General features: G+C 40.3%; 3 protein-coding genes and 1 long non-coding RNA gene across 4 annotated transcripts; 2 read left to right on the forward strand and 2 right to left on the reverse strand.

Moving 5' to 3' along the window:
- Positions 1–27: 27 nt before the first annotated feature.
- galk2 (galactokinase 2) lies at positions 28–6094 on the reverse strand. Its single transcript, XM_036576107.1, has 10 exons — positions 5869–6094; positions 5049–5137; positions 4837–4960; positions 4660–4750; positions 4423–4569; positions 3446–3544; positions 3086–3238; positions 2100–2310; positions 1428–1629; positions 28–462 (listed from the first exon to the last, which is right to left on the reverse strand). The coding sequence occupies exons 1-10, from the start codon at positions 5916–5918 to the stop codon at positions 255–257; spliced, it is 1374 nt and encodes a 457-aa protein (XP_036432000.1). The 5' UTR covers positions 5919–6094; the 3' UTR covers positions 28–254.
- A 101-nt stretch (positions 6095–6195) lies between these two features.
- On the forward strand, positions 6196–11002 carry cops2 (COP9 signalosome subunit 2). The gene is made up of 13 exons (XM_036576108.1): positions 6196–6320; positions 7826–7939; positions 8021–8098; positions 8245–8370; positions 8472–8561; positions 8817–8894; positions 8980–9154; positions 9314–9492; positions 9585–9637; positions 9943–10040; positions 10432–10514; positions 10596–10654; positions 10858–11002. Exons 1-13 carry the CDS (start codon positions 6267–6269, stop codon positions 11000–11002), a joined length of 1332 nt encoding a protein of 443 aa, XP_036432001.1. The 5' UTR covers positions 6196–6266.
- Positions 11003–12752: 1750 nt separating this feature from the next.
- On the forward strand, positions 12753–26274 carry cep152 (centrosomal protein 152). Its single transcript, XM_036576109.1, has 29 exons — positions 12753–12818; positions 13207–13298; positions 15360–15466; positions 15591–15654; positions 15802–16116; positions 16404–16566; positions 16684–16824; positions 17166–17305; positions 17417–17617; positions 17911–18058; positions 18343–18434; positions 18542–18705; positions 18825–19029; positions 19128–19235; positions 19333–19463; positions 19638–19766; positions 19904–20039; positions 20261–20446; positions 20642–20914; positions 21104–21235; positions 21348–21712; positions 21847–22045; positions 22235–22310; positions 23593–23760; positions 24126–24213; positions 24301–24380; positions 24518–24674; positions 24793–24899; positions 25272–26274. The coding sequence occupies exons 2-29, from the start codon at positions 13209–13211 to the stop codon at positions 26138–26140; spliced, it is 5034 nt and encodes a 1677-aa protein (XP_036432002.1). The 5' UTR covers positions 12753–12818; positions 13207–13208; the 3' UTR covers positions 26141–26274.
- LOC118811705 lies at positions 19776–21084 on the reverse strand. Its single transcript, XR_005007493.1, has 2 exons — positions 20638–21084; positions 19776–20424 (listed from the first exon to the last, which is right to left on the reverse strand). It is a non-coding gene; the product is annotated as an uncharacterized LOC118811705 (long non-coding RNA).
- Positions 26275–26772: the final 498 nt, after the last annotated feature.

Raw genomic sequence — 26772 nt, forward strand, 5'->3', positions numbered from 1 at the left:
GCATAAAGCAGGCCTGGTAAACAGCAGTGGAAGACAGAATTGCCTTTTTATTCAAAGCAATTGATCAGAAAATTGGGTGATTTTCAACAAAGTACAAAATCAATTTCTGGCTACAAATGATAAAGACCTAAAAGAATATGTATAGCTTTCCCTTTCATGACAAACCCTGAGAGCAACAGGGCATATTAGAATACCACTCTGTCGTGGTCTTTGTCAGAAATTCCTCAAATGATATAAAAACGATCCCCTATATTTTATTCTTCTGTAAAAATGGCCGCTCCTCCCCCAGGCCTTGTTAGAAAAAGGCTCTGCTTTACCAGAGCTGCTCGACGAGCATCAGGCATGTAGTACTTCTCCTTTACTGTCCGGAGAAAAGAATCTATCCTTTCAACGGGTACCATGGAAACCGTGCAACCTCCCCATCCTGCGCCTGTTAACCTGGAGCCCACAGCACCTGCCTGCCTGTGGGAAAAAAAAGAGTAAGGAAGTTCACTTAGACTCAAATACAAGGGCAAAAGTTTCAGCAGATTTCAAGCTAAATGCATGAGCATGAAGTGGTCATATATATTTAATAAAAGTGCTAATAACTGGCACATAATATAACTCATATATGTGATCAACTGTTTGAAGAGTGAAACCAACTGAATAAACAAGTGGAATTAGGTGTGATATAAATGAAAACCTGCAGCCATAGCAGACCTTTTCTGCATAAAATTGGTGACCCCTATATATTACATACTCGTTTGCAAATGTTTTGCTGATTTTCTAAATGAAAATAAGTTAACACATCTTCTACAGAGAACATACTTCTGCACATTTTAATGCACAATAACAGTTTATTTGCTAAATTTGACATAATGGGGGGAAAAAACATAAAATGTGGCCTATGCAAAAGTTACGGCACAAATTATATTTAATGGTTTATTTCTACCAATGTGTTAAACTCAGCATAAATTAAATAAAATAAAAGAAATTGTGCACTAAATAGAAAAAAATACCACTGTTTATTGGTGTGTGCTATTACAACCTGTCATTGATGTTATACCAAAACCTTGTTTTTTCCCTTTTAAATTCTTCTCTATTCCATAATACCCACTTCTGTTTATATTGTGTGAATACTGCACGACTAGAATAGAAATGGTCCTAAAAACTGGAATACAATCCCACAGCATTAGGATGCTTTTCTTTCTAGAAAGTTACTGCTTCAAGATTTTGTTATGACAGTGACCGTATATAAGGAGACTTTGCCTTGTAGAGGTGAATCATCGTATTCCTTATGGCCAATATTCCCACTGATGTAACACGTCTATTCGAATCTATCTTCAGTGCATCACAGAGGCAAAGTTACATCACTCTTTGACCCCCTACAGCTTGACAATAATGCTCCATTAATCTCCTAATGGGGAAGATGTCTTTTTCTCACTCACAGACAAATGTCCACCAGCTGGTCCAACTCGGGGCAGCTACATTCATACAAGTCTCTGCAGCTAGCATGACTCTGGTTCATTAGATTGCCCAGCTGCAGGACAGCGCCATCAGGGGATGAGTCACACACAGCCTTGAACTGCAGCACGCGGGCGGCCTCACTGTACACATGTCTGGCTCGCTGGTACAGTTTGAAGTGGGTCACTGAAGTGAAAAGAAAAACAGGTTCTTGGCTATAATGTAATGCATTTTGTACCATTCTGTGCAAATGAGTCTAAATCAGAGGTCTTCAAATCAGAACATTGAATCCAGCTTACGGTCCTACATTTTTGTAAATGCTGGTAGGTATGACACTATGTCCACGACCGGAAACTGAATTCAAGGTTCAGACTCGAAAACCTGTGGTCAGTGTTTGAAGGCATGCTGCTCTGCACTGTATTTTACTGTTTTCTGTGTTCCCAGCATACCTGATCCACCTAATTGTAATCTTTACTGAGTTGTAGTGGATGTGTTAAAGCACTAAAATTTGCAGAGCAGTGTGCCTCCAGCACACCCTGGTGCGCCTCCAGGACGAGAGTTGGGAAACACTGATCTAGGTTCTTGAAGGTTAAAACTGACCATATAACCTCAATGGCCTTACCTAGCTATAAGAAACAAGTTCTATATGGGCTCACCATGCTGTGTGTTAGCACTGAGGATATTGTTGCACAGCTGCTCAGTGGTGATTTCCAGAAGCTTGCAGATTTCCTCTCTGCTGTAGGGCTCAGGGTGAAAGACCTCCTCCACCAAATCCAGCATCTTCTCCAGACTCAACCCCAGCTCTGTCTGCAGCCCCCCCAACTTCTGCAGTTCACTCCACTCCAGGCCTCTGGTCTTAGCCAGTATCTGTCAAGAGAGTGCGCAGAGCTCCCTTAGATCAGGGGTCACCAATCTTATCCAAAAACAGCTGTTGTGGCTACAGGTTTTCATTTCAACCAAGCAGGAGCACACCTCATATAACCAAATAACTGTTTGAGAACTGACAATCTTCTAGTTTTAGATAATATTTAACAGCATATGATACAGGACAGCCATTCAGAATAGATTTAATGTACTGATATCAAGACAGTAACAAAAACAGCCTGTTTAATTCTAAGGGATAATAAGAGGTTGGAAAACAGTCATGTATAAATGAATTATGACTGTTTTTAGTGCATTAATGTGGACCTCAGGGCAAAAAATAAAATATTTTTATTAATAAAATAATAATAAAATAAAATAAGAAACAAAAATAAAATAAAATATCAAAAAGGTGCACCCTTTAAGAGTTATAACCTAAAGCATAAGATGTAGGCATAATTTAGCAGCTCTGTTGAGAGTATCAAAAAGTGTCTCTACAAAATAATTGACTTCTTTGCTCAAATTAATTAAATACTAGAGCAGCATTATCAAACTCCAGCCCTATAGGGCCACAACACTGCCAAATTTAGCATTAACACACCTAAGTCAACTTATCAGATAATTAGCAGGGTCTCCATAGGTTGAATCAAGAATGTCAGAGGTGAGAAAACGCTTTATGCAGGGCTACGGCCCCCCAGGACCTCAGTTTGACATTGCTGTAGGCTATACAAGGAACAGAATAAACTGTAAGGCAAAGTTCACACTATCAAAAGCTCCTCACCTTCGTGGCAATGCGGCATTCCACCACTCTAATGTTGAAGTGTGATGAGGCTGCCTTGTTCATCTCCACACAGCTGTTAGCAATCACAAAGACAGCTCCATCTGGGAGCTTCACGTCTGTGGCCCGCAGGGGATTAAACTCGATCAGCTTTGCCTTCAGTGATCAGGATTGTCAATAGGCAATGAAAAACACAGAAACCACAAAGATTTATCAAATCATATACTATTAAAAATAAAGGACAAAACAGAATTAGAGACACGGATTCACAGACAGAACTACAGTTATACAGAGAGTGATAAGAGCTGATGACTCATACATTCCATGACTCACAGGCATAACAATCAGAATGAAATACATTACCGTTCCTTCTTCAGCAAGAAAAGATATAGACTGATCCATCCCTCCTCCTTCAGTACCAATGTAACGTTCACATTTGGCACAGGTTTCAGCTAGCAGTACCTGACAGAAAAGGCACAGGTAAAATTTTACCCCTATATGTGAATTTTATGCATAGTACTGAGCGATATATCATCTATACTATATACTGCAATTAGAGTCACACAATAATATTCTTTTTTTCAGCTTTGTCAGTACTGATTACTAACAAGCACTATGTCTATGGTAATATTATATTTCATAAATTGGCTATATCCCTGTTGCCATGGCAGTAGAAATTATGTAATCCAGTCAAAACAAGACATGTCAGGTTTGCAAGACATTTTTTCAGTACATAGTAAGTTACTAGCACTGAGGAAGTACGGGTTCATTAAACAGCTGTAAACATGTCTAATCACATCCTATAGTGGTGCCACAATAGCCTCTAGAACAGGATTTTTCAGTTTAAGAAGTATAAAAAACCCTCCTGATGATGTATCTTGAAGGTGAGTGGAACTTGCAAGCATGAACTGCAAGCATTTTAGGACAGAAACTTGAGAGCAACTGGTTTATTTTTTTCTTTTGCTAGTTGGCTAATGCAGATGGAAGCCAGATAGCCAATGTTTCTGCTAGGAAGATGACATCTGCATTTATTAGCCTCTACATCAGTGGCTATCCTAGCAATCAGGATTTTTTTTTTATTGTTGATGGAAGAGGTTCCCAATTGATACAAAACTGTGAATTGTGTCAAACTTATGACTGAGGGATACAATCCTGCACTTTAAAATATTACATAATATGACAAATAAGATATAGAAGGTTAGTTTTAGGTTGAAATGCCTATTTAACTTCATTAATGCAAACGTAAGCATCATCTGATATTGTGACGCAGGACATATTTGGGAAATTTTGTGATGTTCAATTACTGGATGGGAGGTAATTCAGCAGAGAGTATGTTTTACTTTAGAAATAGCCTTTTGATTGGCCTCCATTGTGACCAGGCCAGCGCAGCACACCAGGGCACTAGAACTAGAGAGTCCTGAACTAGCAGGTATGGTCCCATCCACAAGACATCGGATTCCAGGAATAGAAGACAAGCTTAGCTGTTCCTGTAATGAGAAAGAAGGCCTCCAGTCAATTGCTTTAATGCTACATGAATGCACTCTATGAACTGTTTCCTTTGTCTCTCTTTGTCTCACCTGAACGCCTTTCACCCCACAAAGGAAATAATAATGCCACTGAGGATTCTCTCTGTCTATGGTGATCTCACTGACAGACACCGAGAAATCCCTGCAAAGGCAGTTCAACAGTGAAATGGTTAAATAGTGCCATCTTCAGGTCACGGCACAAATTACACTGAAAAGAGCTGCACTCACTTGTATTTGGGGTCAGTGTTGGCAAGCTGGATTGTGTGAGAATTATTCACTGATACAGCAGCAAGAATATTCTGCTCGATGGCCATGGGCAGCACAGCATAGCCGCAGTAGTCAATGTGCTCTCCTAAACAAAGGAAGAACAGGGTTAATCAAATATGACCAGTTACATTACACAGACCCAGACCACGTTCAGTACACTGATTATAACCTACCTATGAGATTTACCCTTCCAGGAGCGCATGCATAGAAGAGAGGAGGTTCTTCATATTTCCCATGAAATGCCTCTTTCAGTTTCTGCAGTCTGAAAATAGGAATTATATCAACTCAACATACACTGTAATATAAGGGATCACTAGATCAGTGGTTCTGGTACCCCAACTACCAACACACCTAACCCCACTCATCCAAGCCCTCCCTGAGTTAAAATGGGTGAGTATGATAAAGCAGAGAAGGGAAAAACACTAACATGTGCAGGACTGGGCACACTTTAGGACTACACTCTTAAAAAAGACGGCTGTTCAAGAGCTTTTTAGTAAAGGGAATGATTTTATTTAGAGCCACGGGTTCTATATAGAACAATTTCATGCTTGGATGGTTCAGACTGATGGAAAATGTGTTGTGTATGGTTCTATACAGAACCTTTTCGAAAATGGCACCAAAAAAGGTTGTCCCATGTCAAGCTTATAACAATAGAAAAACGCTTTTTGGTGCTATATAGATTTTTCAAAGAGGTTCTATATAGAACCATACACAACATTCTCCAACAATCCGAAGAACGACTTCACCACGCAAAGGACCATTTAAGCATGAAATGGTTCTATATAGACCTCAAGGCTCTAAAGAACTCTTGGAGAACCATCTTTTTAAGTGAGTAGGGTTTGAAACCTGCGCCCTAGATGGTCGTCTGACAGCAAAAGCGTCAACTAGCTAGAAGTTCAACTTCCACTGCTCGCAGACTCTCGCTTACGGTCATCGAGGACGAGGAAAAAGAACAGATCTGTCAATCTGCACCTCGAACGGAGCTCAGCTCACCTGTCGTTATCACCGAAAAGCACCTTGATCTTTGGTGGATTTACAGCCATTCCGCATCTGAGTGGGAAGAGTGCCCACTGAATAAAGCGAACCCCTTAAAACTGCAGAAGTTCATCAGCTGACAATCACACCCGGAATGTATCAGACCAACACGGAAGAAGGGGACACTCATTCAGAAGCCATTGGTTGGGAACGCTGCACCGTCTCGGCGGACGTTGCCTTTGTACGCAGATCTCGGAACACATCCGTGTCCCTAAACCGCCGCTGTACCGGCTGTGAGAGGCCGCTCGGAGCTGATCTGGGATCAGTCTGAATTGCGCTCTAACTGCCGCTCTCGCTGTGATTATTTTGGGCCGCGGAGGACGCTGGGAGTGTTTCGGCCCTGTTCCCCGGTCAAAATGTCTGACATGGAGGATGATTTCATGTGCGATGATGAGGAGGATTATGACCTGGTAAAACAAAAGTGACTCACCTAGCTTCAGATGCATGCGGTGAACCATCTGTCGCGGTACCGATATGTCTGAATTTGGACACTGTGGGCACTTTAATTCCACTGAAACGCTAGTCCGCCGATGTACCCTGCCTGCTAGCTGGGTTAGCTAACCGGCCTTAGCGACGAAACTACTGCAGACAGTGCCGTTAGCTTAGCTAGCTAACGCTAATGTTTGTTACCGTTGTAGCAGGTTAGCCTGTGTGTAGTTAGCGTCGTTATAAATCAAAGCAAGCATTAAATTATTCCCGTGATATGATCGCATCACTTTTGTCGTCGTCCTTGGTAGCTTAAGTAACTAACTGGCTGTCAGGTTAGCGCTGCAGTGTGTGGTGTCCCCTCTTTGTGAAATCGCCTGCTTCCTAGCCACTCCAGTGCATTATAAAAGCCTGCGAGTAAGTTTGTCAAGTGGTTAGCTAGTTAGCTATGAAGCAAGTGGTCAGCTGTCAGTCACTTCGGCACAGTCCGAGTTATATCCCGAAATGTCCGAACTGCCCAGGCTGTGCACCGTAGCTAAACTCAGGACTGCAGGACATCATCAGCTTCAGTCAAGCTAACTTTCGGCATCCTGTGTTAGTGTTCAGCTCAGTGCAGCTGTGAAACAAGTGGTCTCTTGCACAACATTGTAATTGGGATGGTAGACGCACATTTAGTCCGGGGGATACTACTTTATTTCACTTCTGACTGCTTTTCTATAGGGTTCTGAATCTTGGAGTACATTTGTGACAGTGCCATGCATGTTCAGGTCTTTGTGTTAAAATGTTATTTCTCCTATTATATGACAGTGCACATAAACTGTACACCAGGGGTGTTTAGTTCTACCTGGAGGGCTAGTTTCTGGCAGTTTTTTCCTACTTGAGGAAAAAGTGATTTTTCCCTTCTCAAACGCACTTGGTTCAACTCTTCACTTAGTTCCCAGGCTTGGTAGTTATGTTTGAACATGGAAATCGCCAAAATGTGCAGGACACCGGCCCTCCAATGTTAAATACCACTGGCATGTATGTCCAGTATCATTAATAATAGTAATGATCAATTTGCAAAATAATGTTATGTAAAAAAAAAGTGAAACAAGATCATTGGATTAGAAAAAGTCATTGTGGAATTGTGTAGAGTGAATTATTATTATTATTATTATTATTATTATATTACTATTACTATTATTTGACTGACAGCACTATCATTCTATGTCTACTTTAGAACAGCTGTTTATTTTTGCATCTACCACACATGCATTTGAACACTTCCTGTTTTAAGTGGGTAGTTAATACTAGGTTCTGGTGCAACACATTTAATGGAATGATGTTGAAGATCACCTTGCAAGAATATTTAGCTATGGTCATTTTTGCAAACAGAAGTGGTAGAAGTTGAACTCCCCATTAGAATAAAGGACTGTGTCCACCAGGCAGAGCACACAGTCTATGCTATAGATGTACAGCTGAGGTGTTTCTTTCTCTCTTTGTATTTCAGGAATACTCAGAGGACAGTAATTCTGAGCCAAATGTCGACTTGGAGAATCAGTACTATAACTCCAAAGCGCTAAAGGAAGATGATCCGAAAGCAGCCTTGAGCAGCTTTCAGAAGGTAAAGCAGCACTACGTTATTTATTTGACACGTTTAAAGCATGCCCTAAAAGAAAATAAGTCCTTATTTTCTGTACTGTAGGTGCTGGAACTTGAGGGAGAAAAAGGAGAATGGGGATTCAAAGCCCTGAAACAGATGATTAAAATAAATTTCAAGCTGGTAAGCATCAGGCAGAAAATATCACAAAATATCCTTCAAAGCTTTTCTGATTAGGATGAGTTTGAGTTTTAAATACGTTAATTGTCGAAGCTTTTAACAGTTTCTGATTAATGTTTTATCTTTTTTCTTTTAATATTTTTATTTAGACAAACTTTCCTGAAATGATGAACCGCTACAAACAGCTTTTGACATATATACGAAGCGCAGTCACAAGGAACTACTCCGAGAAATCTATTAACTCCATTCTAGATTACATTTCAACCTCTAAACAGGTATTATTTCTCTTCTCACTATGGTCAAAAATGAAACGCCAGAAGTTCTTGGTGTGGTTGTAACTGTTCTTTTTCACTTATTTTCTGTTTTCTATTCACAGATGGACTTGCTTCAGGAATTTTATGAGACTACTCTAGAGGCATTAAAGGATGCCAAAAATGACAGACTGTGGTTCAAAACCAATACTAAGGTTTTTTAATTTGATCATCTATTATTATTTTATTTATTTATTTTATTAACATTTGGTTTGAACAGCGCTATCTCGCCACTTATTCATTACTTATAAGAAGAGCAGGACTGGCTGTAGTCCTAGGCTTATTCTACTCATCTTTTGTGTTCATTCTTTTAAGTATAGAAGTAACTAAAAATGAATAATAATAAGGATTATGTCTGTTGATGTACTCAAAACCATTGTTGCTAAAGTGTGTTCTCTTGCTCAATTCAGTTGGGGAAGTTGTATCTGGAGAGAGAAGAGTATGGAAAACTTCAGAAAATTCTCAGGCAGTTGCATCAGTCATGTCAGGTAAACAGTGAGAACTTTCTGTAGTTCATATAATTTATGTAATTCCACAAATGTAATTTTAATGAAGAATGCTTTATTTGTGGAGACGGATGATGGTGAAGATGACCTAAAGAAAGGCACGCAGTTGTTGGAGATCTACGCTTTGGAAATTCAGATGTACACAGCACAGAAAAACAACAAGAAGCTGAAAGCTCTTTATGAGCAGTCTTTACACATCAAGTCAGCAATTCCTCATCCACTCATCATGGGAGTCATCAGAGGTATTGTTTTTGCCTGTAATATATACTATTTTCATTATTTTATAATATATAGTAATACAATCAAAAAGTTAATGCTTAGGAAGTTGTTCTCTTGTAAAACTTGTAAAAGGACAAGTTGTGTATATTTTCTTATTGTTTTGTATGTATGATCTATTCCAGAATGTGGTGGAAAAATGCACCTAAGGGAGGGAGAATTTGAGAAGGCGCACACAGACTTTTTTGAGGCATTTAAAAATTACGATGAATCTGGAAGCCCCAGGCGAACCACTTGTTTAAAGTACCTGGTCTTGGCCAACATGCTGATGAAGTCAGGAATAAACCCATTTGATTCTCAAGAGGTAATACAAAGTATAATTTGAGTATGTTGTGTTATGCTGGTTTGTGGTTTGACTAACTCAATTGATATTTTAAAATGTGATTTCATGGCTAGGCAAAACCCTACAAAAATGATCCAGAAATTCTAGCAATGACGAACTTGGTAAGGTAAGACTGTATAAAATTATAGAATTAACTCTTTGTACTAAATAAACAACTCACATGCCTTAACTTTAAATGTCTATGATCCATTTTCCCCCAGACCCACATTAAGCCTAAAACAGACTAAATAAAAATTTCAATGGTGAAATTAAACCCATTGGCACTGCAGTGTAGTCCAAGATTAGGCTTAATCTGTGTCCAGGAGACCAGCCCCAAAGTTTTATATATTAGCTCAAAATGTATTTGTGACATACATAATGTAGATTTGATGTTTTACGGCTGTTTCTTTTTGTTTGTTTGTTTATTTATAGTGCCTACCAGAACAATGACATCACAGAGTTTGAGAAAATCTTGAAGACGAATCACAGTAACATCATGGATGACCCCTTCATCAGGGAACATATTGAGGGTAAGTCTGATCTATGTTTGCTTTAAATGTAACAAACATTTTGTTTCTAAGGAAGATTGCACTGCAATCACTGACTGTTTTCATCAAAATAAAACCAATCTGTTGAGGATACAAAGTGATTTTAAAATTTGTAGGAATCTGTGAAAAGAAAGCGAGTTTAAATTTGTTCAGAATGATGAACAGAGCTGTACATTATTTTGAAAGCTGAGTAACATTTGAGAACGAAGTTATAATAAAGTTAACATCCAGAATGCTCATAGTGCCTAGCGTGTAGCATTTTGATCCACACCCTATTCGTTATTACTGAAAAAAGAATTATATAACAGGTTATTCCAAACTTTTGAACGGTAGTGTATGTGTTTTAAATGGCTTCTCTCTTTTTGTCTTTCAGAGCTGTTACGAAACATAAGAACACAAGTGCTCATCAAATTAATTAAGCCTTACACTAGAATACACATACCTTTCATTTCAAAGGTAATATATTTTCTTTATAATTGTGCTGTTGGCATGTTTTGGAATATAATGTGGTCTGACATATTGACTATATTCCTGCAGGAATTGAACATCGATGTTGCGGATGTGGAAAGCTTACTTGTGCAGTGTATACTAGACAAGTAAGTTGTTTGCTATTTTTATGAAGAAGTGGCAATATTTATATTATCGGTATAGATATGGGTAACGTCTGTTGCATAGAAGCGTCAATGATTGTCACAGTTTTGAGATTTTTATGGGTAATGAAGACAGCTAGTGAACATAAACTGAGAAGAGTCTGTAGGTTTATTTTATTCTAACTAATACAATTTATGAACTATTTCAGCACAATCAATGGCCGAATTGACCAGGTTAACCAGCTGTTGGAGCTTGATCACCAGAAGAGAGGCGGTGCTCGATACACAGCCCTAGACAAATGGACCAATCAGCTGAATTCTCTCAACCAGGCCATTGTCAGTAAACTTGCTTGATCTTCGCTCAAGATCTCGAAGCAGTTCATTCACCCGACTGCCAGACGGCTCTGAGGGCTGTCAGTGACACAAACTCCTTTCAGGTCCTCTACCCCCTGATCACTGATTGACATGAAGTGTGTGCTTAAACTGGCTAGTTTGTGTTATGCAGCTGCAGATACGTAAGCCCCAACAGCTTTATACATCTTGAACAAAACCGAAATGCTCAAAGGAAATCTGCTCTTCTGAATCTTCAAAGTCTACTGTAACAATGTTCTTTAGACTGTGGTGGAGTCATCTAGGGAGATGGGAAATTTTATTTTAATTCCATGTATTGACATTTGGTTAAGACAAACATTTGAAAGGTATACATTCTACCTTTTGTGGGAGGTGTGAGGATACTCTGTAATAAATTGAAAATGTTTATCTGTTGAACACTGTCAAAGCCAGCATGTTTTATTTGTTTTGCTCAAAGATCCACTTTTCAAGTTTTAGGTAGATGCACAGCAGCGCCTGTGAACTAAAGTACCATCTTTACTAGAATTCCTCTAGTTTTCACCAATACAAAACAGTATGAGTGAGTTTCCAGAAAACACTGTACTTTAAAGATGGTTAACAGAAAGATGAGTGTGTTCAAAAGGATTTAGTTAAATTGATCCTAAGGCTACAGTGCTTGTGGGAACCTCACCCCTGATCAGATAACTTATGCTGTGTAAGCTCTCTTGTTTCATATTTGAACAACAAAATAAAGGACACCTTTGTTGCTTCAGAATTTTGAAATGTTTGTTTTGTGTGGAACCAAAATATAAAAATGTATCTGTTCACCTTGAATTTTTGTAAAGATTTTGCATTATATTGCAGCTTGATGTAATTTATGCAGTGGTGTAACTGCTGGGTTGGTCAGAGGAGGCAACCACACTGGGGGCTCATGGGGCCCTGCAGTAACTGGCCCCCAAAATTATCCTGCTGGTTGTATATAACTAACAGAAAGATGCAATTTTTAACAACGTACATCACTACTTTGACACACGCAGCCCTGATATCTATTTATCTCCCTAATGAATCTCATCTATGGCAACTTTTTCAAACGGGTCCTTCACAAGCTACAACATGTATTCATTATTTATAACGTTAAAACCTTAACCTTTCATACTTTTATATGAAGGGGGCATTATTATTGTTATTATTATTATGAGTAGTAGTAGTAGTAGTACTGTTATAACATAAGATCCTTTTTACGCCACTGAATGTATAAGCTGACAAACTTTAAGTATTTTTCTAACGGTAATTGACAACTTTATTGTGATACATTTTTATCGTTAAAATCACAAATTACATAATACAGAAACAGTACGGATTCAGCAGAAAGAGAAAAGGAAAAAGCAACACTCACAGTCTTGAAACGCTGTGAATTTGGAGAGCCGCTCATACGACATCAGCTCACTGACCAATCAGCGGTCTGCATTTTTGCCGCTGCTCAGAGCGCCATGTTTCAACTGCGGGCGGACTGTGAGCTGTTTGAGCTGCTCGGCTATGCAGTTAAGCTAGTTAGCTGATAACTTCTCGGTGAAACCCTTTGACGGCACTAAGTGATGAAACGTCGATACAAGGATATGTTTGGCAATCAAACGAAAACTGAATTCAGCATTCAAAATATAACTGCTTTCTGAAACCTAAGTTAGCTAGGAAACGTTGTTAGTCTCTCAGTTTTACTCGGAGGCTGCGCTGATTTGCACTGTAACCAGCTTTGACCACTCAGGATAAACTTCATTCATCGGTTTCTGCGATGAAATTAACACATATTTAGGCCCGTGGACGTTTGATTCACACGCTAAAGGTAAGCGGTAACCACGTTTGTTCTGAAGTTTGTCCCTTTCGCTACCTAACGTTAGCAATGTGTCGTGTTGTTGTTGGTAACCTGGTGACAGAGCGGCTTGTGCTAAGGGTGAGTAACGTTAGCTAGGTGGCTAAAGCTAACAGTGTTAGCGACTCCCGTTAACGTTACACGAAAAGGCTTCTTATTCATTCTCACATTGTTACTAGAAAGCCAACTAGTACTTAAGAGGCTACAAGCGTTTAAAATGTTGTACTAACCAGAAGCTGATGCACTAAATCGTGTTAAACAGCTCGACTAGCCTGCTGGTTAGCGATGTTTTCTACCTGTTTGTTGCTGCGCTTGTAAACCTTTGGTTTTTTTTGTTTACTTTTTTTTACACACCTCCTAGCAATGTCCATCGATTTCGATAGCGCTGCCTTACAAACGCAGCATGATGAGGAGGAGGAATATGATCAAGAAGATTACGCACGGGAGCAGGAGGTAATTTAACCTTTTTCTAACCAGAACTTGTTGCTCGGCAGTTCGGTAAACTTTGACAATGCCACTGATAGAAGGTCAGTCTTCCCGTAGACACGCCCATTCAAAGAAGGGTGTGACACTCATTTTTCATTATACTCAGCACCGACTATCTCGAATCACAGCCTGTTGTAACACGAAGCCTAACAGTTAGAGCAGTTTCAGAAATTGCTGTTTTTAATGTATGTGAGTAAGAATACATTTGGCTCAGTTTCATGATTGCTTTGTATTCTGCTTGTTGTTTTGTCAGCGGTGTAGGTTGTTTTCTTGGCTTGACCAAGAGAAGTGTGACTGATGGTTCAGCTTCACTTTCATATAAGGGTTATTCTACCAGAATAAGAGAGTTAACATCCCTTTCATTAGGCCAACAGTTTAACAGTTAAAACTGCCTGTTCTGTTTTTAGTATTTGTCAGATGCAGTCGTATTCATATTTACAGGTCAAAAACACCAAAACTGTTATTTACAGGTAAATTTGGAGGTTGTTTACTTTTATGTTTATTGCTAATTTGATCGATTATTGATTTGTTTACTCAAGTTCATTTATGCCACTTCTCATGGAAAGTGTATTGAATAATTTCTAATCCAGTCAAAAGCTGTTGTTGCTTTTGTATGCAATAATTGTCCTCTTTTGCTTTGAAAAGCTGAATTTAGTGAAATAACATTATTTATGTACATGCTTAATGTCAATCTTTTTACTGTGTCTGTGTTTTTTATAATATCTACACAGTCATGACATTAAAATGTTAATTAGAAACTAAATCATTTTGATCTAATGAGGAAGATAGTGGAATGTAAAATAAACTGTAATTTTTGTCTATTTTATTTTTTTTGCTCAGTATGAATAAGGTTGTCAAGCACAAACGTGTAAAACTGGCGAATGGAAGCCCCAGTCATTCCCCACCCAGTGTGCTTTAATAAACCATCTCTTTGTTTCAAAGACAGTAGGTGGGGGAACCCTTGAGGGGTTTGTGTTTAAAGAGCACATACTTCTAATCACATGCATGCAGGCTCTGACTCACTCTTAAGTAATCTGCTTGGTGATCCAGAGCCATTATTGGTTCATGTGAAGAGTTGTCAGGTGTGTCTGCTGTGGCAGTTTCAGCATGTGCTTCTCTGCCCTACATAGCCAACTTTCTCATGGCTCTCTGGATTTAGCCTAAATGGAGCAGCTGAAGAGAAAATGCCTGGCTAACCAGTGGCGATAGAGGATTTGTAGTGGGCCATACTGCTGAACCTGATGTGTTGACCATGGTCAAGGAATATCTTTAGATGGGATGATGCCCTGCTGAACTGTAGGCTACACACAGAACCAGTTCTGTATTTTTTTTCCCCACTGGAGTGCAGGAATGTTTCTGCTCCAGTTAACCAAAATATATGGTTGAGTGCTGACAATAGACTCTAGATCAGGACAAAGCAAAAAAAAAAAAAAATGACCAAATGGCTCATCCTTTCTCCTCCCGTTTTTAAGCCTGCTGAAACATATGACTCATACAGATAAACTCCAGCTAGTCGGCAGCATGTGGTTCAGTCCCTGAAGACTGTGACTGCAGCAAGATCTCTGTGTTTAGCCTAAATGCGTGAACGTGAAGGTGTTTTTGTGTGTGAGGGGACAGTGGAAGATGTCAGATTCATTCAGCACTCTTTATGGAGAGTAAGTCAGTCTAGTTTGGTTTGCATCTTGTCTTCTGTCAGGAAATCTTGTTGTATTTTGACTTTATTAAATGATTGACTGGGTTCATTTAAAGCTGTCATTGATTATGCATGCTTTCTTTTTCTGATCCGGAACCTTTTTCCATACATCCAGTTGATGTTACTGTGTGGCAGACTCCTTTCTTGCCATGTTGTAGAGGCAGAGTTTCTGTGTATTGTGATTTTGTTTTTCTCTTGAAACTGAGTGGCACTGTTTTTGTTTTTGTCAGTTGCTATGGTTTCCTAATAGTGGCCTAAGAGTTGCTAAATCTCTGTGCAGTTTTATTATTTATTGTTTCACTTCACAAACTCTGAACGACTTATGTGTCATCCAGCTGCATAAGCTCCTGACCGACCTTCCAGATGATATGCTGGAGGATAGTCGTGACTGCTCTTCCCCTGAGCTGGACTACTCAACCTGCAGCCACCAAGGAGACAACAGGTACTGGAAGCAAAAGGCACACTCTGAGCCTTGCGCCCAAAACACTGCTTAATTTTAACATTCACATTTTGCTTTACAAAAGTTTAGGATATTTTGTAGTATGTCATTTCTAAATATATTTTAGGTCACATTCTTTGAATGCACACCATAAATGGTCAAATCAGCCAGGGGCACCTCCTGCTGAAGAGGTGAGTTTATAATTTCCTGTTCAGTTCTTAAGCAAAAATGCAATCCTAGTAAAAATCTAGGATTCATCACATTCATCCTTTTTAAAATTTACAATAATCATCTCTCTGAAGAATTTAGAGGATGACGATGATCTGTTTAATCATCAGGGTTACACCTATGACAGCACAGCGTCGCAGCCAAACAGCCATGCTGATCATCTCCGGGGTGGAACGGAGCATTTACCCCATGCCTGGGACCCACATCAGGGCCAGAACTATCAGTATGAGTCTGACGACTGTGTCTACTCCTCTGCAGAAACAGCAGAGTCCAATGGCATCAATACCTTATCTACTGAGGAGGGGTATGAACAGGAAGCTTACCCACACTCAGGTCTCCACCATGGGGCAGAGTACCATGGAGCGGAGGCTAAGGTAGATGCTCAAGTCTATGGCGAACATGTGAATGTCATAAACCATTTTCAGGTAAGGGTTTTTAACACCTATAGGGCATATACTTCAGTTATCAATCTTGAAATGAGTAATCTAGTTACTGAATAATTTTCAGGTTATGTAGTTATGAGCATGAGGAGCTGATGTGTGGACCCATGTAGAGTTTTTTTTTTGAGTGATTTAAGGAATTTAATGCATATTTAATACGTATTTTTGTTGTACTGAGTGATCTAAAGCACACAGTTGAATTCAACTCATTTAATACTCATCTGTCGTTACAATGATATTACAAACTTTCCTTTACCATGTAATTTTACCAGAATTTTGATAATGGGATAAGTGAGCGCAAAGCTGTTGACTGTTACAAAGCCACTTTCCGTCCACATAATCCAACAAGCCAACCAAAGATGTTCAACACGAAGTCATCTGCACAAAATGACAACTTTGACCAGCTTCAAAGAGACTTTCTCGACTCATCACCAAGTGAGTTATACTGAGAATGGCAGACACAAATTTGCATGTTGTCATTTTTGTCAAGGGCATAACATGAGTAATGATGAGTGAAGAGATTAAGGTGTTAATTGTTTCTTGTCTTTTTAGGTACTCTTGATGCACAGGAGTATGCTCAGTTGAAGATTTTAAATAAAGCTCAGTCTAGGCAGATTGAGGACCTGGAGCAGAATCTGGAGGACAGCAGGCGTAAAATGAGATATTTGGAGCATCAGTTTGCCATTGTCAAAGGTAAGCTAATGTCAGGGTAACTTAGCTCTTGGTATCAGGTGCCTTGAGTTCCATGTTTTATCGAGAATATTTTTACTGTACAACTGAGTATGGTAGAATGTGGTTTATTGTGCTGGTTCTCCTATTTTGTCTGTCAGCAGAAAGTCACACATAACCGTTCTGACCATTTACCAACAATTAATCAATTCTTACCTTTTTTCCATGTTCCTCATTACATTATTCTGTTAATCCAGGAGAATTTGCTTGGAAATCAAGGCTAGGAGAACCATAATTAATTAACCCTCTTGACCTGAGCCCAGCAAAGATGTGTTGAATTGCCATATTTCTTGTTTTTTGTCTAGATGAAAAAGAAGGCCTGACAATATCGCTGAAGGAGTCCAGTCGTCTGATAGAGGAGGCAAAAGAGAGAGAATCTCAGCTACAAGGCAAAGTCAGGTCCCTAGAGCGGCAAATCCATTCCCTTACTGAGAGAGAACAGGAGGTGAAAGTACAGATTCATGAATCATTTATTGCAGACACAAATCATACAGAACATGTACAAGTAACTACATGAAGCTTGACTTATGTTGTGTGTGTGTGTGTGTGTGTGTAGAACATGAAGAAGCAGCGTGTTGCAGAGGCAGCAGTAGACAGCATGCAGCAGCAGATGATGGAGCTGTGTCGCTCAGACACGCTGACACGAACGCGGGAGCAGCATGACCGAGACATGGCTGCCATAAGGGAACAGCATGAGGCTAGAGTCCTCGCCCTTCAGCAAAAACAAGACTCACTTACTCAGAGCCTGGAAGAACAGGTTAGCACACTCATAAATTACTTTTCCCATTTAACTGCATTGTTTTGAAACGTGGACTAATAATTATTATGATATATTATTATGATAAATAGGCTATGAAAAGGTAAAATCACACCAAATGTGACTGTGATTAATAGTTTCCAGATTTAGTAGATCTCCGATCTTGTCAATTAATTTTTAAAAAAGTGAAATGCCAAATCGTTTCAGTAGAGGGCACTGCAAGCCATTATGGGCTGTGGGCTATGGGCTGTCTCTTGCACAAAAGCAGAGAGGTATGTGTGTGTGTCCGGCAGGTGCAGGCGGCCCAGAGGCTGCGGGAGCAGGTGAGGCAGCTGGAGAGGCAGAGGGAGGAGGAGCAGGTGGACAGAGCTACAGTCATCAATGCCCTCACACAGCGCTTGGAGGAGAGCCAGCAGCAGTGTGCCAAGCTGCTTCAGACTGGTGTGTGTGCGTGTTTATTTGTGTGTGTTTCTGTGGTCACCGCATGGGTCAGTGGTGCTTTTTCTGCGCAAATGTTAATGCAGCTGAATCACTTCAGCAAAATTAAAATTTCAGGGTTGAGTGGTTTCGTAATTACCCTAATGTGAAATGTAACTCAAGGGTCATCTTGTGTGCCATATGTCATGGATTTGAAAATTTTCTCATGAAGTGTTCTACGTGCTTAGCTTAGGTTAGATCTTGTCTTGTAGAGCATACCTGCATTCATAAACTGGCTCTTTTATTAGGGTCTGTGCAAGAGATGAGCCAGATGCAAATAAAGCTACAGCAGGCACAATCTAGCCGGAACATCAGTGAGAACATGAACAAAGCACTGCAGGCAAGTGAACCGGTCTTTCTTTTTATGTGTCCATGTTGTGTGTTAGCCATAAAGTAGTCAGGTTATAATAAATACATGTTTTGTAGTTACATCTCTTTTCTCCACAGGAAGAATTGAGTGAGTTGAAAGAGCAGATCACCCTGTATGAGTCTGCTGTCAAGCTTGGAGCTGTTTCTTTTGATTCCAACACAGAGTGGGAAAACCAACTGTCAGAGTCTTATATAGATCTGGGTATCAAGAAAGTTAACTGGAAAAATAGCAGGAATCACAGGTAATATCTTTATGTTGTGTGATATGACTGTGGATCATAAATTAATTAAATAGAAATGTGATTTAGATAAAGCCTTCTGTTTCTGTGTTTTGTGATATTTTCCTCCTTATTGCTTTCAGCACTCCAGTATTACCAGACTCCAGTCTTCCTAAGGAGGATTTGGTGAGAGAGCTCAAGATTGAGCTACAGCGGTGCCTGTCACAGCTGAAAACCAAGAGGCAGAAGATCTCTCAGTTACAGGAGGAACTGAGGACCTCGCAAAACCGCATGGAACAGCTACAGACCCAGCTAGATGGAGTGGAGATGAGGGCTAAAGACTCTGTGGTGTGCTTTGCATAGTAATACCCTTGTGTTGTTACTAAATGTGTGAGTGACTGCCCTGTAAACCTCAGTGCTAAAGAGCTTGATTTCCTTTGTTGCAGGTGAGAGAAAGCAGCCTAGAAAAGCTGTTGGAGCCATCCAACACGGTTTCTCAAAAAGAGCTTATAAAATTAGAAGAGGAACGACAGAACCTGCAGAAGAGAGTAGAGGTCTGTGTGTTTCTCAAACCTGTCGTTGTCTATCCAAAACATGGAAACTCACAATGCTGGAGTGAATGTGTGTAGTAATGTTGTATGTAAATGTCAGGCCCTTGAGGTACGGAATAAGGAGCTGAAGCAGAGTGAGGAGAAGGTCAAAGCAGCTAATTCTGAGCTTTGCACCAAAATGAGGGAGATGATTCAGGAGCTTGACCTGGAGAAACAGGAGGCTGCAGAGAGGTGAGGAATTGATGGGTCTTTTTGAATAACTGAAAAAATTGTGAGAGAAAGAAGTTAGCTGCTGTTCTGACAGTTACCTTTGACAAACTGAATAGTTTAGTTCTTCCTGATTGATGGTATATTCTCATTTAAAACAAGTGTGTGTGTGTATGTGTGTGTGTGTGTGTTTTTCAGGTATGAGAGGGTCCAGCAGCAGTACAGGGATGATGTGGTACAGCGTGTCCGTGCAGAACTCACACAGGAACGTACAACTCATGTGGAGCAGCTCACTACCCAACATGAGCAGCAAATCAAGCAGCTGGAGTAAGATCATTATATGCAGTACATCTCAGTACTCTTTATTCTTTAGAAGTCATCTACTTGTTCAGAGCCGATTACAATATTAATTGTTCTCCTTAAGGTTTGTTATATAAACAGTCTCTTGTGTCCCTTTGCCTTAGGTCAAAATTGGCTGAACTCAGTCAAGAGGTCTTAGCAGTGCAGGAATGTTACATTTCTGTTTGCAAGGAAAAGGACAAACTTGAAGAAAACCTTCAGAGCAGGATAGTGGAAGAGAAGAAACTAAGAGAGAAAGAGGTAACTTATTTTACACAATCCTGCACCAAATAATCACATTAAATGTGTACTGTATCTCTTCCTAAATGGCACGTTAGTTCAGAAATGATTTTCAGATGTAGAGATGTTAGAATGTGCTTTGTGTTATTTGTTCCACTTTTTTCTTAAACAGTTTTTCTTACATTATTGTGTTTATATATATTTATCTGTTCATCTGTTTATTCTGTCTCTCTTCTGTCTAGCTAAGGAGAAGAGAAGAGACTGAGATGGCTTTGGAGAGGTTGAAAGCTGAGTTGCTCTCTCAGCACCAGGAGACTGTTACCCAGCTTGAAGCTCAGTGGACTGAAGAGAAGGAGACAGAGGTCCAGATGCAGGTCGCCAAGCAACTGACCTCAGCCAAGCAGAGCTGGCAGCAAGAAAAGGAAGAGGTCAGTGGCTGACATCTTTGGGAATTTGGTAGTCCGTTATTTTTTTGTTTTTGTTTTTTTTTACATTTTGAATTTATCAAATATTATGATAAATACTTTTGTTAGTGCAGTTAGTGGTTGTTTATTTCCTTTGTAGCTAAATGTTTTAATTTCTGTGTCTGTGCTTGAGTATATATTTTAACTCCACTTACATAGCTGGAGAAGAACTGGGAACTCAGACTAGAGGAAGCTATGAAGGAGAGTCAAAAAGCCCAAGCTGCAGACACCCAGGAGGGCTCGTCTCAGACAGATTACCAAGAGTCAGCAGCTCAGATTTTCTCCATGGAGCAGTTGGAGGCAAGGCTTGATGCCCAGAGAGTGGCTCTGCAGCGAGAGGCAGACAGCAATCTGTCCAAAGCAGTGGAGGATGCACTGAGGCAGAAAGAGAGAGAACTGCAACAGAAACATGTGCAGGACATGACATTACAGGTCTGTTTGTCAAAAATATTTGAGTCAGGGCATTGTGTAAACAATTTATTCTCATTATTTGATTCAAGGTGTCATTTAAACAATTTAGTCTCATGTTTCTGTTTTGATGAAATAAGATTAGAATACTGTTCAGGATAGTGTTGTGCATGACATGGTATTTGAAGGCATAATGTGACTTGCTTCTCTCAGGTTGAAGGTGCTGTGTCCAGGGCTCATGCTCGCTGGCTCCAAGACCTGACCAGCCTTCCAGAGTACAAAGCCAGCCAGCAGACAGAGAGAGAAAAATGGGAGGCAGTACAAGAACAAAATATTCAAGAGCAAGTATGTTTATTTATTTATTTATTTATTTATTAAGCAGTTATTAAGGTGTGGAATTCATTTTTGATATCAGGATACTTGCATGTTAAAGCCTCTTCACATCTGAATGCTCCAGGTATCTTCAGCAATAAAAACAGCAGAAGACAAATGGCAGAAGGCACTCAGTGAAAAACGCAAGGAGCTAGAGGACTATGTGAAACGAAACCAAGAGCTTCAGGACCAGGTGCGCTCTCTGAACACACAGCTAGAACGTTCCAGTGAGGAGCACACTGCTCTCCTGAAAGCTGAGCTCTCTGCAGCCAGAGCCATGTGGAGCAAGGACAAGCAGCAGGAGGTCTCCTGCCTGAAGATGCAGCTGAAGGCTCAGCTGGAGAAAAAACTAGAGCAGGCTCGGGAAGAGGCCTTCAGACAAGGCCAGGAAGACCTACAGAAGACCCTGAGGAGCAAGGAGGAAAGCTGGAGGAGTCAGCAAGAGATCAGGTAAGGATAAAAGAGGCAAAGGCCACAACATTAAACAAAACATGGTGCTGTTATCATGTAACAAAGATTGGAGAACAAATGCAATGTTTACTGTAGATAAAATATTAAAAATGCTAACTAAGTGTTTACTTGAGGTTGCGGGAAGAGCAGCAGCAAGTCAGAGAAGATGTTCTGGCTGAGATAAAGGAGGTGCTGAAGGAGATTCAGGACCTGAGCAGAGGGGGAGCTGAGGAGCGAGGCAGCAGGGAAGGTGGTCTAAGAGCCAAACTGAAAGACATGTGCAGGGATGCACTGTATAAAGCTGTAGCCCACAGCAGGCAAGAGTGGGAAAAGGTTTGTAATGTCATCTGGCAGGCTGGGTCAAATATTTATTTTAGGTATCTCATGGAAATTCAAATAATTTGGATTTCTTTTAACAATTACAGTATATTATTGGCCTATTCTGGGCTGTATTTTCTGGACATGCTTGTCATGTTTTTGTTTTTTTTTGTTTTTTTTCCTCCCTTTTTTCCTATGCTCCAGAGCAGTGAGGATAAGTTGAGACGTGTGCTGAAGGAAACCCAAGAGCAACATGAGAAGGAGCTTGGTCAAATACGTAGTATGTGTGCGCTACAATTAAAAAAAATTAATAAATTGTATGTGTGTGTGTGTGTGTGTGTGTGTGTGTGTGTGTGTATATATATATATATATATATATATATATATAATATATATATATATATATATATATGAGCTGGGCGATATCGTTGTCACGATAAACAAAATTTATATCGTTCGATATCGATACATATCGCGATAAATGTCAAATCATTATTTCTTTCAAGCTTGAAGGCTGATTTTTGCTCCTGGGGGTTAACTGCTGTTTTAAACTATCCTTTATGGTCGGAACACAACAAACACTCACCAACCAGTGGAACATTTCACAGATCTGTCATGGGAGAGTGGGAGAAAGTGTCTGGTGTGCTGTTTTTACCAGCTGGAAAAGCATGGCTATTTTGCGCTGGGCTACCCCGTTACAAATGACATCACAGTATTCAGACGCCAGAAGCGACGACTGGATATTTAATTGTAGTAGTTTAAGTGGTGAACCGCAAAATATCAACACCAGACAAACGGAGTCCTCCTTTTAGGTATGTTTAAACTGAAAGCGGTGCTTTTGTGTCTTGTTTGATCTACAGTATCATTAATTCGCTATGTCGTGCAAGTGACGAAGCGCTGCTTCAAGTTAGCCAGCTGCTAAAAACAGCTAGCCTGGAAAGATAGCGCTCTCCCTCTCTCCAGTGCCTCACAGCTTCCTCAGTTTACTGTCGTTTAAATCAGGGCTGTAATTTACATGAACCCACTTCTTTCTTTCACTTTTGTTGCTTTGGAATGCAATTTAAATATGACTGCCCGAGCGCTGTAACAGCGCTGTAGTTGTGAGGATTGTGATTTAACGCTGCTAAAGCTGGTTAGGATGTACGGAAAGAGGTGAGTTCGCTGTAGGACAGTACTGACCTCGTCACTCACACTCGGTCACAGGAGAACAGATCGCCGGTCGCTCCACTCAAACAGGGAATGTATAACTCCGCGTTTCAGCCGTTGCTAAAGACTCATCTCATTCGTGACCCCCTCCCTCTCTAATCATGTAGAAAAACTCGGAAGTGCGCCCTCTACTGGCGACAGCACAGAAGTGTCGCTTTCCTTGCAGTAGAAAACGCCACCAAGGCTGAACGTGGCAGTGTGAGAGTGGTGTATTATATCGAACATTTATTGAACATGTCGTATCGCTCTATCGAGGAAAAGTTATATCGCGATAATTATCGTTATCGTTTTATCGCCCAGCCCTAATATATATATGATTTGAGGAAGAGTGCTAACTTGCATGTACTGCTCAACAGGCACGATGGCCCAGGGGAAGGAAGGGGTGTGTAACAGTAAGGGCTGTACTGAAAGTGTGGCCAAGCTCCAAAAGAAGAATCAGGACCTTCAGAGGCATCTGGAAAAGGCCTGCCGCCAGCTTCAGCACACTGTCAGAGAGCACAAGAGCACTTTGCACACCTTGAAGGGTAAAAACTGACGAGTATCTAGTGCTCCTTGTCATACAAGTTGTATTAGTCTGGACAAACAGTTTTTTTTTGGCCATATAAACTGCACCTCTGGCCTTTAAATGTATTCAGTGGGCAGCAATAGGTAATGTTTTGTGGTTTAAGCACAGGTTATTACATTACCATGAAGTCAGTTTGATCAGGACTGCTATTACTGAGAGTGTTCTGGGTTTGGCGAAATAGATGTTAATTCACTCCACCATTACTACTTGCCAACTTGTAAAAACTGTGGACACTGCAATTTCGTACTGGATTCACAAATCACAGATCTCATTAGTAAAACTATTCTAGCTTTAATAATTTTTTTGTTCCCCATATCATCTCAGAAGAACATGATGAAACCCTACGCAAAGAGAAGGAAGCCCATACAAAAGCGCTTGAGAAGGTCAAACTGTCAGCATGCAAAGAATCATGGTTTGTACTTTTGTTTTTTGGCCAGATAAAACTTATGTTTCTACATTTCACTTTCCAAGGTTGATTAATGTAATATACATGTTGCAGTGGTGCAGACAATCAAAATCTCCAAGCTGGCCTTGAAGAAATGAAAGAGCAATATATGAAAGCTGTACAAAAAATCAGAGGTCTGTACGTTTCTCTAAATCTTCTCTGAACAGTTTTATACGTCACTGTCCCCATTGCTTGTTTACTTGGTGACACTGATTGTATATGTGGTTGTAGACTGTGGTAGGTTAACCCTGGCCTACTATGTTTTGTGCAGGTGATATGCTGCGTTACCTGCAGGAGAGCAAAGAGCGGGCTGCTGAGCTGATCAGAGTGGAGGTCCTGAGAGAGAGGCAGGACACGGCCCGGAGGATGCGCAGGTACTACCTCACATGCCTGCAGGAGCTGCTGGAGGAGGGAGGCCAGACCACTGGGTGAGTTTGGTTTGTCATTTCTGTTGCTTGTTTCCTTTGATGGTCCACCCCTGCGTGCAGTGTTAGGTGCTCCTTCTTACTGCTTCATCATACTCTTACTGTTACCTGCTTCCGCCAGGGCCGAGAAGAAAATCATCAATGCTGCCAGTAAACTGGCTGCCATGGCCAAAGTACTAGAGACTCCTGTAGCCAAAAAGAGGCTTCAGAGAAATCAGAATGTTCAAGGTATTATTTGTTTTTTTTGTTGTTGCAGTTGTTGTTGCTGCGAAAGCATAATTGTGGGCTGATTCTGATATTTTTCATGTGCATATCTGCTGATGTCAATACAAATGTTTAAAATGTAAAAATTGAAACACCTTGATTAGCATTATGGTAAAATGTAGCATTTATTGCTAAGTGGTAACAAATACAGTAAAATGAATAAAATGCTGACATTTTAGCACAGTAACCCAATGTCACCTAGATGTTCTGTGTGTGTGTGTGTGTGTGTGTGTGTGTGTGTGTGTGTGTGTAATATAACTTTAATTTTAGTAGACAAATAACTAGAAGCATTGGCACTGTACTCAGGTGCCTCATAATGTTTCTCTTCTGTCACAGATCTCTCACTGAATGCAGAGACTTCTGCTAATGACCATGCTGCCAAAGTATCAGCTGCTGCCTCAAGCCAAAGCCTGTCTTTCAGAACTGAGTCCCGGGAAAATTGCAAGAATGAGCAAACCCATCAGATCTGTTCCGTCACTGAATTGGAGTGTGCAACCCAAAAATCCAAGCTGAGAGGAATCGCACCTGCAGGCGAGGTCACCCAGCTGGACTTCAAAAAATCAGTGAGGGCAGATGGTGGTAAAGGCCCTGAAGTGACTAAACAGGTTACCCCAGTGTCTCCCCTCTTGTGTAATCCTAAACCGCCTGGTGATTTTGCATCATACACCACACATATTGATGTTGTTAGCAATGCTAATGTTACATTCAGGAAGCAGAGTAGAGAGATGTACCTCATGGGAACAGAATCGGGAAAAGCCAAAGAGCGTTTGACCCCTCAGGTGGCTGTTGAGCCTTTCTTGATTGAAGAGGCACCAGTACGAGACAATGGCCAGAGCGACTGGAGTTTGTCCAGTAATGGCTCCACCTTTACCAACAACATTCACCTGACCACCTCCTACCCCAGCAAAAATGCAGAGCCTGTGAGGCCGTTCTCTCTGTTGAACCCCTCTGTAGACGATCTGGACTTTGGAAGCTGTTTAGGTGATAACTCTGATGTAACTGTTTACAAAGAGATTGTTAAAAAGCCATCGTATGTGAAACCCAAGCAGCGTGCAGGCCTTAAATCGACTAAGAGCAGAGAGCCAACCCCAGGCTCTGAGGGAGAGAAGATCCATAGACTATGTCCTAAGAGTTTATTCTCAGAATTGAAAATCTGCCAGCAGGACAGTGGGTTTGACAGCCCTTTGTCGCTGATTCAGAAATAAAATGGTGTCTGCTTGTCTGTTCAAATGTTTTATCACTGTGCTTTGACTGAATATTCATATGTATTTATGTTTTTTTTTTCTTTTTTTACTGCAATGAGATTTTTATAATTAAAGTTTACTAGCCTGCTAAAACACTTCAGAAGTACCTGTCTTGATGCACCGTTAATCATAACTGAAAGCATATGACTTTGCAGCACCTTTTCCAGTTGTAAGTAGGGTTTTTAAAAAATATATGTAAAAAGTAAAGCCTTCAAGTTATTTGAGTTGCAGTCAGGTGGAGAAACAAGTAACAAGTATCAGAGGTGGCACTACAAGTATATGACAAACTTTAAATATTTGAAATGGTTAAATATTAATCATTTTAATCACACACCATAACAGTGATCATTGTGTATATGTGGCAGACAGTGGTGTCTGTGTGGGTAAAACAGGATTGTTTTGGCATCTTGTAGTGATGTTCTTACCCTCTCAGTGACATACATGACCATTCTTGACAACATCTTAGCTGAAGAATTAACTCTGTTTCATTTTAGACATTTTTGTGAAGAATAGAAGAACACAGTAAGTCTTTAGCAAAACAAAGACCTTTTCAGCAGATCGTCTGAGGTTATCAGTGGGTTCGTGGAGCACTA

The sequence above is a fragment of the Colossoma macropomum genome, unplaced genomic scaffold (assembly GCF_904425465.1).
Source record: "Colossoma macropomum unplaced genomic scaffold, Colossoma_macropomum, whole genome shotgun sequence".
NCBI classification, from domain to species: domain Eukaryota; kingdom Metazoa; phylum Chordata; class Actinopteri; order Characiformes; family Serrasalmidae; genus Colossoma; species Colossoma macropomum.

Excerpts from the sequence above, each read along its gene's own strand:
- galk2 (XM_036576107.1), bottom strand. The coding sequence starts at position 5,918 with ATGGCTGTAAATCCACCAAAGATCAAGGTGCTTTTCGGTGATAACGAC. Across the intron at positions 4,570-4,659 it reads GTGGGGTGAAAGGCGTTCAG|GAACAGCTAAGCTTGTCTTC; the intron begins GTGAGACAAAGA and ends TTCTCATTACAG. Across the intron at positions 2,311-3,085 it reads AATGCCGCATTGCCACGAAG|ATACTGGCTAAGACCAGAGG; the intron begins GTGAGGAGCTTT and ends CTCTCTTGACAG.
- cops2 (XM_036576108.1), top strand. The coding sequence starts at position 6,267 with ATGTCTGACATGGAGGATGATTTCATGTGCGATGATGAGGAGGATTAT. Across the intron at positions 8,562-8,816 it reads GGTTCAAAACCAATACTAAG|TTGGGGAAGTTGTATCTGGA; the intron begins GTTTTTTAATTT and ends TGCTCAATTCAG. Across the intron at positions 9,638-9,942 it reads GCAATGACGAACTTGGTAAG|TGCCTACCAGAACAATGACA; the intron begins GTAAGACTGTAT and ends GTTTATTTATAG.
- cep152 (XM_036576109.1), top strand. The coding sequence starts at position 13,209 with ATGTCCATCGATTTCGATAGCGCTGCCTTACAAACGCAGCATGATGAG. Across the intron at positions 18,435-18,541 it reads ACATGAACAAAGCACTGCAG|GAAGAATTGAGTGAGTTGAA; the intron begins GCAAGTGAACCG and ends TTTTCTCCACAG. Across the intron at positions 21,713-21,846 it reads AGGAGTCAGCAAGAGATCAG|GTTGCGGGAAGAGCAGCAGC; the intron begins GTAAGGATAAAA and ends TGTTTACTTGAG.